The 13,262-nt window shown below is 49.3% G+C and overlaps 1 protein-coding gene across 1 annotated transcript in view; it reads right to left on the reverse strand.

The window, feature by feature from the left end:
- Positions 1-13,262, reverse strand: part of COL27A1 (collagen type XXVII alpha 1 chain) — a 259,743-nt gene that overhangs the window by 94,901 nt on the left and 151,580 nt on the right. The window contains exons 13-17 of the mRNA XM_075015103.1: positions 11,542-11,649; positions 9,137-9,190; positions 5,208-5,261; positions 4,425-4,469; positions 3,449-3,502 (exon numbers count right to left, since the gene is read on the reverse strand). Coding sequence (XP_074871204.1) covers positions 3,449-3,502; positions 4,425-4,469; positions 5,208-5,261; positions 9,137-9,190; positions 11,542-11,649 — 315 coding nt within the window. The remainder of the gene's footprint in view (positions 1-3,448; positions 3,503-4,424; positions 4,470-5,207; positions 5,262-9,136; positions 9,191-11,541; positions 11,650-13,262) is intronic.

Here is a 13,262-nt window from a genome sequence, read left to right on the forward strand (position 1 = left end):
ATTAAAAAAAAATAACATACACACACACACCGGGCACTCAGCAATATAAGGAGCATCTCTCCCTTCCCTTCGCCCCCCCGTGCTCTCTTACTGAATGACATAGGACCAGTGTTCCCTGGAAAAAAGCCCTGTTTGTATGAGAATGTGCATGACGTAATGTAGACCATGGCTGGTATAAAAGTGCAATCCACGCCCATTCCTTGTGGCTCCACTCTGGTGGTGACTGGGCCACAGATAGAGAGCTGGTCTCTTAGCTGGGACAGTAGAGGCTCATGCTTTAAGATCTAGACATCCCAGGTGCTATGTTTATGGCAGACACTCAGCGAAGTTAGATTAAAACAGGTATCAGAGAAGTAGCCATGTTAGTCTGTAGCTTCGAGAACAACAAGAAGTCCTGTGGCACCTTATAGACTAACAGATAGTTTGGAGCGTAAGCTTTCGTGGGCAAAGACCTGCATCATCTGATGAAGCGGGTCTTTGACCATGAAAGCTTACGCTCCAAACTATCTGTTAGTCTATAAGATGCCACAGGACTTGTTAGGTTAAAACAGACACTAAGGCTGGAAGGTTGCAACACAACCCTAGTTCAGTGGTTCCCAACCTTTTCCTAGTGCAGACTCCCATCACCCCCTCAAACCATTCATGGACCCCCATCAAAGCCAATTCCAGCCAGTAGGTACACTTCATTAAATGAAAAAGAAAACTGCAACATAGATTTTCAATCAAAAATTAATAACATTTTTGGAAGAGATTTAATTTAAAAATAATTGACTGTAACTTTGCAATTAATTGACAACTTATTTTCTATTTATCTTTTATTTTTTTCTCGGCCCCCCTGCAATACTCTTGAGGACCCCCAGGGGTTTGCGGACCCCAGGTTGGGAACCACTAGCCTAGTTCATCTCTTAAGCTATGGCTACACTACAACATAAATTCGAATCTAAGGCACTTGGCTCGATTTTAAATTGTGACTGTTCACACATCAAAGACCATTACTTCAAATTTAGGGAGCACCCATGGCTGATATTCTTACTCTGACATCCTGAGTGGGATGAACAGGAGGTTCGAATGTAAGCATTTGGATTAATGGTAGTATGGAAACAGCTTCCATTTAAGCTGGTTTTAGTGGCCTCCAGAGGTGTCCCACATGTATCCCACAATGCCCCACGGTTGCTGGTTCTGGCTGGTTGCATCTCCGATGCTTTCCTGGTGTGCAGGAAGTAAGGTAACAGAAAGCTAGTGAATTTATGATTTCAGGGGCTGGCTGTCACCAGGGGGTGGGGGTGGAGTCTTCCCCCAATGGCACAGATTTTTGGGGGCTGGCTGTCGCTGTGGGGAAGTCCCCTTCTGAAAAAACAGCCATTTGCTTTCCATGGGAGGGAATGAGGGCAATGCAATGTGGGAAGATGGCATCATATACCTACAACCACTTGCAGGGCATTTTTTTCCCCTCATACTGCCCCAGCAAAAATACCCAGAATGCTATGGGACTGAGGGGACTGTGGGGTTGGTTCCCACAATGCACTGCTGCAACAGTGGACCTTTGGCGATTTAGTGTGGCAGAACTAGCTTGACTTTGTGAGGATTTTGTGGGGCAGTGAGGATACTCAAATTCGAATTTGTAAAACCCAGAATTACAAAATCGATTTTAATAAAACTGAATTTATCTCGTGGTGTAGACGTAGCCTGAGAGTGCAGAATACCAACACACAAGAATCCTAAAACAGAGAGAGTCAAAGCAGGCTGCTCCACAAAACAGAAGCATGACTCACTCTGCCTTACTGCTAGCAGGCTGATTACTGATAGGTCTAGATCGTACACTTTCCTAAATAACTTTATACCCTGCAGTCAGGGCCAGAAAAATCCCTGAGCATTTCAAATGACAGCTTAAGTCATATCACCACACCATACTGCGTTCAGTTCCTGCTGTGGATGACTAACCAGGGGCACAGCATCACACAAGCAGTATTCCTATCCATTGCCGGGTGGGCAAACTGACCCCAGTCCCAGGAATCCTGAATAGAAGCTCAATAAAGGCCATTGCTGGGGCAAATGATTAAAATCCTCGTTCATCTGTTTACAAAATGCACTGGTTAATCAACCCAGTGTCTACTGCTAGGAGTCCAGTGGCTTTAGCTGTAAAGTGCCGAGAGCTAAACTGCGGTGAAAGATAGCCTGACCATAGCCCCCCGTCCCAAATAGGGGACATAGGGATATGCGGGGGGCAGGAGTGATTCCTCCCAGCTCCGTCAAGCCCTGAGGAGCCAGAAAGGAGGTGGCAGCCATAGGCCCTCCCCAGAAAAAGGCAGTAGGGGGAGGACGCAAATGGGACAAGTCTCTTTTAAAATATAAGTTGGGATGCCTTTTTGGCATCCCAAATATGGGACCATCTCGCCTAATACAGGACAGATGGTCACCTTAAGTGAAAGATCAGTCCACTGTTAGTGGAGTGGTAGAAATGTGTGTAACCGAACCCTGACTCACAGGCGGTTGCAAACCTTGAAAGAACAGGCTGGGTTTGGTGGGAGAGACCAACCTTCTGGCAGAGCAGGGCCGAGTTTCATGGGAAACAGGCCCACTTATAGCTTTGGGTGCATGCTGTGTCGGACGTTGGCTACACGTGGTGTTAGCTCTAGGGCAGGCACAGCACAGCAACCTGGTTGGCTTCTCTCTGAGTTTTGTGCATCGATTTGAATCCAACACCCCAGGCAAAGCACCACATCCCGCGAATAAGAATTGCAAGGAGCCTGGCCATGGGGCCCCTGACAGATGAGAATAGAAGCCCACAACTCTGCCCTGTCTTTTCCTCTACTGGTGATGAGCTTAATAGGACAACCCTGTCTGCCTCCTTTTCCACCCAAACTCCTCCTCCGGGCATGGCAGACAGACCGGGGATATTTCGCAAAGGGGGTTAAGGAACAGAGTACCCCCCATTTCTTAGGATTCATGTTCAGAGAGACCCAGCACCCTCTCACAAGGAGAGCTTGGACTGCTGGAAGGGATTTGACTACTGACAGCAGAATAAGAAGGGATTTCTGATGCCTGAGTATGACAGGCCTACTGATGGGGGCAGGGGGATACCCCAGGCTATGACTGGGCCTCTTTCAATCCAGGCCAAACTCAAGTATCACTGTAACCCCACATGCCAGGTCACATCACTAGTCACAACTCTGGCCCAGCTGCCCCTCGTTATGAGCAAGTGGCATTAAGAGTCACCTGGCACGTGGACTCACTGTGCCACTCAGGTTTGGCTTGACCCCCTCCTGTGATGGCGGAGGGGTGGCTGGGCCAAACTGGAGAACATGCTGCTGCTACACGGTAATTCAGTCCTTCCCCCTTCCTCCAAGGATGTGACAGAGCTGTGCTAACGGCCTGCCTGGAGCAACTCATCCCTTCCTCCGTGCACCACGTGAGGGAAGTCTCATGGAGCAGAATGCAAATCACTCACCTGTGGTCCGGGCAGGCCCTGGAACCCTGCAGCTCCCTTGGCACCCATCATCCCCTGGAGAACAAGCCAGTGTATTAAGGAGAAGATTAGGAGCACACATCAGGCACACAGACACCTCCTCTGCCGCCGTTAAGAGTCATACCCAGGCTAGGAGACTCCCAGAGGAAGGCACTGAGAACGTGGCTGTCCAACAAGGGTTCCTTCCCCGGGGGAATCTCCAAGCATCTAGGAGCTTTACCATGCACCCACCCACTCCCAAAAGGCAAGTCGCAGCAGCATAATTTTGACAGATGAATAAACCGAGGCATAGAGTGACTTTCCCAAAGCCACGTGAACTCTGTGTCAGAGCCAGGAACAGAATCTGCATGGCCCTACTCCCCATCACATGCTTTAACCGCTGCAGACCACTCATCCTCATCCAGTCACAAAAGGGATGTGAACGAGGTACGTGCCAGTCTCTGCTCAGGAGAGCACAGGGGCAGAACTGAATAGAAGGTGCTGCAGGACAGACGGGGAGATGGGAGACCAACGTTCCCTGTAAGCTGTGGGCTTCTCCAGCTGCTCAGGAGAGATTCTGCTGCCGCCCAGCTGATTAGCAGAGCTCCCACCGCTAGTTTTTGGTTTTAGTGGTGGTGCACAGTTGCACATGCCTTGGTGCGCATAACAATTATTCTGCACAGGGCTGGAAGAGTTTAGAGGGAGCTCTGCTGGAGAGGCGGCATGAAGCCTGTGGGATGCTTGGGGCTCTTTGCGGCCAGGAGGGCAAAATGTGTTGGGGAATGGAGGCAGCCAGGGCTGGGGAGGGTTGAAGGTGGGACTGGAGTTGGAGACCCTTGCTTCCCTGGGTTCTGCTTTGAGTCTGGGGTTGGAGCATCCCCCTGAATTCAGAGCAAACTGGCTGCTGGATCTATGAGGTGAAGGAGGAACTCTGGGAGGCGGGCAGAGGAGGAGAGCTGCTGGTTTTTTGGCGACTTACCTGAGTGCCAGCCGGCCCCAAGGGGCCGTTTTCTCCTTTCACCCCCTGCAACAGCAAAAAGCGCAGCCAGTGACCGACTCTCGTGAAGGAGCTCAGGAGAATGCTCCCTGTGCATCAGAAAGCAGAGCTCAAGGGGCAGGGAGGCATCATCCTGTGAGGATCCTGGCCCAGGCCAGAACACTACGAGCATCCACTCATCAACCCCTCCTTTTTCAGGGCAGGCAATGGGACTGCAGAGTCCATCAGCTGAGCAGCCCCATGTGTACCCCACAAAGCCAGGCCCGGGTAGGAACTAACTGCACCCCAACCCGAAGCAGCTGGTCCGTGCCCTGCTCTGATCTAGGTGCTCTGTAACAAAGGGGAATGACAGTCCAACCTACCCCGCATCTCCTAAAACACATCAAAGATAAAGAACAATGGGAACAATCAGTGCTGCCTATTATAGGAAGAAGGAAGCAATGAAAAGCCAAAGGAGCCTGTGCCAGGGCTGTGAGTTAATTCAGCACCTGGGGGCTGCGCAGGTGTGATGGGATGAAGGTGAATCAGATTGAGTGAGGATGAGCCTTGGGTAGAACCGGCTCCATCTCAGCGAGAGGGGAGCAAAGCCCAATGCCTGTGCAGCATGGCAGAACCTCCGTAGGCCATAGGGGAAGCTTATGGCTTGCTGCTGAAAGCCAGGGGGCCACATTCAAGGGGCTCAGAATGACAGCAGCCAGCAATACCTCTTGCAGGGGTCTCCCACCCGGTGTTCCCCGTGTCCAGATTCAGAGCAGGTGGACTTACCTTTGTCCCCTTTTCTCCTTTTTCCCCAGGTGGTCCAGGGTCACCTGAGAACCCCTGAAACAGGCACATTGGAGACATGAGAACCCCTGCAGCCCACTCCCTCTCTGAGCACTGGCAGCTTGAATGCAATCTGCATGACCCAAACCCGGTCCATGTGAGGGCACAGCAATGCCCTGGGTCACCGTTCAAGGCTGCATTGATCTTAAGGAAAGGTCCACTACCCTGGCACAAGCAGTCTAATTACCTCATCTTCCATAAGCCACGTATGGCCCACACAGGAGAGCTGCTAAATGGACAGGAGGGCAGATGCTGGCAAGGCCTTCAGGCTCTTGTCAAAACAACCCAAAGTCAAACCACATTCACAGTGAAAGCTGTTACCCTGGATCCTTCATGCTTAATGGGCCTGGTGGTTTGTAGGCATGGCCCAGAGAGCCCACCAGGCATGATCAGGGACACAGGGGAACCCTTAGAACTCAGGACACCCTTGATTTTTGTCCCAAGGGCCAAATGTTCAGAAGTTCTCCCCTCCCGATCCGTATCCCAGCCATGCTGAGCACCTGGAAATTCCGGCCCCAATGGTGGAGGGAAATCTGTCAGCACCAAAACCCTCCTCCCGCAAGTTAATCAAGTAACTAAACCTTAACAGCCCCCACGTGAGCACTGCAGGCAGGCAGGCGGGCATTGCTGCTGGTGTACAGATGGGACACAGGCCTCTTCTGAACAGCTGGACACTGATCTCTTTGAGCCCGGGTCCCATCTGTACACCAGCAGTCAACGGGTACTGCACAAGCCCAGCACCTCTGACAATCAGGCCACAGGAAGTCTCAAAATAGGCTCCAGACATTGAAAGTACCATGAGGGTCCATGTGACTTGAGCAAAGTGACAGAGGCAAAGAGGAGAGCTGGGATTTTAACTCAGGCCTAGCTGGCTCCCAGCCCCCGGGTCACTCCAGTGGATCATGCTAACGTGTGGATCTAGAACCAATTCCCCCTCTCCCACAAGCTGTGGGTGAGTCACATTCTCTGTTCCTTGGTTTCCCCAGCTGAGAAAAAGTAAATCTGTCCTACTTCCCACACAGGGATGAGTGTGAAGGCAAACGTATTCATGTTTGTGAGACACTCATCTACTATAGTGATGCAAGGATCAATATCAGATCTATCTACATACCTGGGCAGAAAGTTAATGACTTCAAAACAATATTTTGAAGTAGCGCTGTCTTAATTTTTATTTATTATTTTAAAGATAAGGCCATTTTTTATATTTAGCCCATAGGCCCTTCAGACACTTGTGGAATGAATAGATATGTTTTAACATATAAATCACACCAGACATGTCTATGGGCCCTCTAACCCAGCGCAATGTGGCTGGAAGCTGTTGAAGCTGACATCTGAGTATTATCAAGATCATGACAATTATTGGAAGCCACAGGGAATGCGTCAATGCCAGATTTTTAAGCTACTGTAAATAACTTCTTCTGTTTTAAAACAGAGCCCTGGGTCCCACTCAGCCCAGACTCAGGGATGCTGGGGTAAGTTTCAAAAGTCATTCACACGGAAAGTCGAAAACATGAATGACAGTCCACTGACTTCCTTGATATTCATGGGCAGAAAAAACAGGCAGGTGCCTAACTCCCATTGATACCCGATGGGCCTTAGGACATTTTCAAAAGTACTAACAGCAAATGGGAGCTGAACTCCTACTGGAAGGAAGTGGCAGTTAGGCTCCCGCCTGGTGCGCGTGCCTTTGACAATAGCCTTCTCCATGTCTAAACCCTTCAGGTGCAGCTGAAAATTCCACTCAAAAGGTTTTTAGAACTTCAGATTTTCAGAAACCAGGACTGAAACTTGAGAAGTCACCACAGGGATGTGGAGGCCCAACTGTCATTAAAATGAATGAGAACTGGGTGCCCAAATCCCTTAGTCAGCTTTAAAAATTGCTGCTAAGGCCTTTGGGCTTATAAAAAAAAGAAAAGAACTCCAAACCAGCAGAACTCACTTTATTGTGCCCGAGGGCAGGTCTACCCTTAAAACCCTGAAGCTGCAGCACTGGGAAGCTTAAAAGAAGCTGCTACAGGAGGACTTCTCCCATTGGCGTAGTTAATCCATCTCCCCAACCAGGGTACCTTTGTCCACTGGAGACTTCTCCCATTGATTCAACACTGTCTGCACTAGGGATTAGATCAGTTTAACTGCATTGCTCTGGGAGCAGATTTTTGACACTCCTGAGAGCCGTAGTTTTACCGACCTAATTTCCTAGCGCAGACTCCAAGCTGAGCACTTGGGCTGCCACTTGAGAGTGATCCAGGTGCTACCCAGCGGATTAGCAGAGTGCCTACAACCTCCCACAGCCAGCAGCTTGTCTTTCTACTGCTGGTGCACACCTGCACATGCCTTGGCACTCATAACAAAACTTATTCTGCCCCTAGATGGAAAATATTAGCAGGAACGCAGGTCCTAGACCTGTCCTGAAAGAACTGTGCATGGAGATCTGCCATGCAGGCTGTTAAATGCAAGGTGGCTCAGAGAAAGTCAAACCACCAGGCTCAGCCAGCCTCTGAAAAGCATTCCTTGGACAAGGTAAGTGTCTCAGTAATGTTGTTTTGGACTGTTTCAGATCAACAGACAGTCTTGGAATAAAATCTATGTTGCTTCATAATGTGGATCCCTGTCCCCTAGGACCTGAACACAACAGCCCAGAAGGCACCTTGTGCCGCTTGTGATCAGCTCTCTGCCACGCCCAAGAGAAGGGCTCCTTGCTCTCATGTTCACGTGTTTGAGCAGGAGTGGGCGCTGCTCAGGGGTCACACGTGGGTAGCTGGGGGGAAAAGCCAAGAAAGTCAGGAAATCAGGGAGAGGGAGGAAGGGAAACTGCTCACAATCTGTATTCAAGATGTACAGTAAACCCTTGATTTAACGGACTGTGGAAATAACGGATGCTGTCCCCCAGCCTTCCCCACCCATAAATGCCAGCAACTCACCTGGGCTGCCATTGCTGGAGCCACCAGCGGCTGGAGGAGCTGCAGCACTGAGCACGCTGAGAGCCATGGGAGATGGAAGGAGCCAGGCTGACGAGCAGCCCCTCTCCCGGTAATTGGGAGGTGTGAGGAGAAGAATGGGGCAGGAGGGGTGAAGGGAAAGGAGGGGCAGAGCACAGGCGGGAGTGATGGGCTCGGAAGGTCAGTGCATCCTCATTCAGTACAGCCTTTCCGATTCAACGGACCGTTGGCATTAACGGGCAGCCCTTCCCCTGTTAGTCCGTTAAATCCAGGGTTTACTGTATTTATAATTAGCTTCTAAAGCGCTAATAAAATGCTGAATCAATCTGATAATTGCTTCCAACTGTTTGTGTGTTGTCGGAGGCCAACAGTTTACTTACAGCCATAGATTATGGCCTTCAACAGATATCCGTGGATGTGCTTATAGCCTTCTAGAACACACGCTGCTCATGTGTGTTATGTGCATGTAATGTCCGTTAATCCTTCAGAGAGAGGCTTTTAATGCTCCGTGCTCGAAAAACTGCGCAGGAAGGTGGCGAGAAGAGGACAGACACCCATACAACTGCACGCAATACAAATGCCCCTCCCCCACCTGCTTCAGATGACTGTGAATAAACCTTCACTGCAGCCACCGGTATGTCATTCTCCTCCCCTTCCTGGCCTCACATCTGTAGGCAGAATCAGAGGCATGCAGAAAACCATGGGAGCCCTGAGCGTGAAAGGCTGCAGCAACACAGTCCCCAGCTGAGCTTGCTGTTTGCAGCATGAGGTCTCTTCTAAAGAGGCAGTGTTGGAGAGAGGGCACAGGTTTGGAGAAAATACTAATCTGGGGTCCTCCCCCAGCCTCATCTGTTGCATTCAGGACAAAGGAAACTGCTCCACTTATAGAATCCTCCTGTCCCTGCGGCCCTCAGATCATTCCCACCAACTTACCTGGTCTCCTCTCTCTCCTGCTGGACCTTGGTCACCTTTAAATCCCTGGGGGCCCTGATAACATGGAAGAAGGGAGAGAACACACAAATGTCATTTATCCTAGTGAGACCTGAGCCACCATATCTTGTACAGCAGAAAAAGGCAGCGGCTCTCAAAACAGCAGTGGTTACACTCACTGGGTCAAATTCAAGCCTGCTGCAAGTAGGTGCAACTCCACTGGCTTCCCCCAAGTTGCTCCCAGGTCTAGAGGCTGTGGGCCAGTTTTTGAGCTTAGTACTTTTTTCAGATTGCAGCCTTGTCAGCAAGGCCAGATTATTGCTGAGGTGAACTAGTCATGGTCACCAAATTCACAGGAAGCCAAAATGTGGTCCCACAGGCCAGGCTGCAACGCCAGTCACTCCCATTGGTCCTGGCTGTCCCCTGTCCTGGAAAGCAACGTCCCCAGCTCCAGCCCTGACAGATCCACAGCACTGCTATTTCAGCTGCAGCCAGTGCGCCGTACAGCTGTTTGCTGTTATTCACATTAGAAAGTGGGGTTCTGAAAGGATTGTTTGTCTAGGGCTCTGTGCCAGCTCAACCTTGGCAAACCAGTCACAGTTCTCAGGCCTCATGAGCCCAGCAGCTGTGTGAAGAGCTTACTCTGGGCTAAGTCATCTGCAGCAGTTTTATACCTAATGTCTGACCTCCCTGAATGCCGAGCCCATGAAGATGCATCACTTCGCCCATATGACCGCCACATCCCACCAACTTCCTGTGGTTGTCCACCACTGCAGGTACTGCACAGCTTTTCGGGCTCCCTCAATAAAAGTCTCCTCCACATTGCATTCACTCAATGACCCCCAACCCAACCTGTATGTATACGCTGAACATCACCCTCCAACCTCCCCTGCTTTGACATTTTCATGAAGCCGCCACTTCAGACAGCCCCAAGCAGGTCAACCACGATCCTTTCCTGACATGATTCTGGTTGTAAGCAGACAGATGTATGTGTAATTAATTCCATGGTGCTGTTGCCTTGACTCAGGGCATTGCCACGTTGTTCTTTTCGGAGAAGAAATCGCTGATGCAGTTGGGCATTTCTTTGGTGCAATACTGTCTCTTTTCAAAGAGAATGCACCAAGTGTTTGTTTCCCTAACCACAAAGGCCTTGTCTACACTACAGAGTTTTGTCAGCAAAACTCATGGAGTGTCCACACTACAAATGCATTCTGTTGAGACACTGTTGGCAGAATGCAGCAGTTTTCTTGGGAGAGCTAAGTCACTCCCGTACAAGGCATAACATGTCCGTTGACAAAAAAAGCGTAGAAGCTCTGGCGGGCCCTCTGTCGACAGAGAGGGCTTCTGGCTCATTGGGCTGCCCTGTTTGCAGAGCTTCTGGATGGCTGTTCTGTTGACAGAGGGCTGGGCAGTCTGGCTGCTCTCTGTCTACAAAGAGCGCCAACAAGAAGAGCCTCTATTAGGTGTTGATATGTTCTGTCGACAGAGGTTCCATTGGGAAATATGTCCCGACAGTAACTTCTGTCAACAAAACTCTGTAGTGTAGACCAAGTCAATATGAAAAGACAATAGAAGGCAGTTTCCTTGCTCACAATTCCAAGCCTCTTGCCAGTGAATACTCTGCCCCAAAAGCTCTCTTGGGTTCCTCTTAGAGACATGTTAAAAGTGCTTCTCTCTCTGTCCCCTGGCTTTCCTGGCCATGTTCTTTCTGGCTTTCTGCTTCTTCTCCCCAACAATTTTTTAATCCCTCTCCATACACCTGTTGCAAGACCCTGAATCAAAGTTTACACTTTCCTGACTGAAGTCAACATGCAAGTTTGGCTAAAGGCAGGAATATTAGTTCAAGGCACCACAAAAGAAGTCAACTGAGCTTGTAAACTAGGCAAACAGATGGAATCTAGATTCTTTATCTTCTTTCTTTTTTTCTTTCTTTCTTTCTTTCTCCTTCATGTAAAAACGACCTAGAAAACTAAATGCAACAATGCCATCAAGCACACCAGGAGCTCAGGTTGCGAGAGAAACATGAACTATGTCCTCATGACCATGCATGCTGTTCCTCTTCCCCTGGTTAAAGGTGACCCTCAAGGTCCTAGTATTAAAGTAGCGCCTAGAGGTTCCAGTTTTAGACAGAGCAGGCTTTTTCTTCTGTTAAAGGAGGCAGAAAGGCACATCAATGTCAGCTTGCTGGCTGCCTAAGCATTATCAGATGAAACAATGGATGGTGTCTTTACCTCTTTGTTGCAAATGGATCCCATTATATCCTGCTAGAGCATCCAAAACTCTTTTGGCAGGATTGAATTTTGAAAAATTGTCTCTCTTTGCATTAACGCCAAGTGTTTTGCAACTAATTGGCCCATAACCAATTCCCATAAAGTACAAAGTGACCCTTCAAGCTAACAGGTTCTTACCTGCTCTCCTGGTAACCCAGGTGGTCCGGGCTTCCCATCCATGCCAGGATGTCCATCTGAGCCAGGCAAACCAGCACGCCCCATGAAACCCTGAAGTCCAGATTCCCCCTGCAGAGAAAAAGTAGATGGACCAATAAGAGACTACAGAGGAATGCTGCAAAGGAAACACCATTTTACACTTCAGCCTCATCATTCGGTTTTGCTTGGGGAGGCAGTAAAAAGGTCTGTGTGTGGAGAGAGGAAATCAGCAACATCCCAAGAGGTGAAGTGTTTTATCTCCACTGTAACTGTGGTTCAGAACCAAGGAGCTGAAGGGAACTATGGTAAAGAAAGTGTAGAAAGATGAATCAAAATCCAGCTCATTGTGAAATTAGTGAATAGTATGGGCAAGTTACATTCTTCAGCTATGTGACATGAAAGGAAATGGAGGCAGAAGGAGAGGAAAGTGAATAAAGATGACATCGAGAGAAGGTCAAGCAGAGGCCTTGTACATCCATCTCAGCCCTAACAATTGCACACGGCTGACTGTCTCAGAGGCATCTTTCTGATTGTTCCAGCTATGCAGCAGCCTGAACGGCTGCAAAGACCCGATTTCTTGCAGCTCCTGCTCCTGCAGAGCCAATAGCAGTTACAATCACAATGGGCGTAGTGGTCGCAGGTAGGGACCCCAAGTGAGATCACACAGTGTTTAATAGACTGTGCAAACGTATAATAAAACCTCCTGCCTCAAAAAGCCAATGATCTAAACAGACAAAAGAACGTCAGCGGCAGAGCAATGCTCTACTGACTGGACCACAAAACTGCTGTGTATGGGCTTAGTACGACTCGGTCATGCCCCACTGCCACTACCTGCATTAACTCACAACTTACACCGTCAACTCACTGAGAGCTAGTGTGAGTCTGGGTGCTTGAGCAGGGGTGTCACTCACAGTGTAGAGACAGCCTCAGAATACATAACAGTATCACCACAGCCAGGGAAAAGCCACAGGTGAAAAACAGCAGCAGCAAAATGCAATGGCCTCAGGTTCAGAATGGGCCCGGGGGGGTGCACATATTTGAGCTATCAGGCTTCAATGCACTTGTCTTTAAATATTAAAATGGAAAAAAGTTGGTTGAATCTGGTGTGATGATCAGCTGCACAACAACAACAACAACAACTTGCTAGGGGGGTAAAACACTATCTCCAAAACAACCAATGCTGACAACGAACAGCAGCAGCAACGGTGGGCCACTCACTTGAGGGCCATCAGCAGTTTGGCGTTATTTAACAAGGGCAAGCTGTTAAAATGCAGCTGGAGACCGAGAGATAAGTCCGTTCACCGCTGGCACAGCAGTGTTTTGGTTGCACTGAAGATAGCATCTGTCGGAGACTGGCTGGAGCTTCTTGCCTGGTGCAGCTGCTGAAACACCAGCCTGGCACTCCTTATGAAACTCTTCCCAGGCCAGTATCAGAGGGGGAGCCATGTTAGTCTGTATCCTCAAAAACAAGGATCAGTCCTGTGGCACCTTATAGACTAACAGAGCTTTTGGAGCATAAGCTTTTGTGGGCAAAGACCCGCTGCATCAGATGAATGAGGACCGGAGAATATATTGCATATTGCATGTATCTGATGAAGCGGGTCTTTGCCCACGAAAGCTCATGCTCCAAAAAATCTGTTAGTCTATAAGGTGACACAGGACTGCTTGTTGTTTTCATAGACCATTGTGAAAAACAAGCCACA

This window comes from Carettochelys insculpta, chromosome 21, assembly GCF_033958435.1.
Source record: "Carettochelys insculpta isolate YL-2023 chromosome 21, ASM3395843v1, whole genome shotgun sequence".
NCBI lineage: Eukaryota > Metazoa > Chordata > Testudines > Carettochelyidae > Carettochelys > Carettochelys insculpta.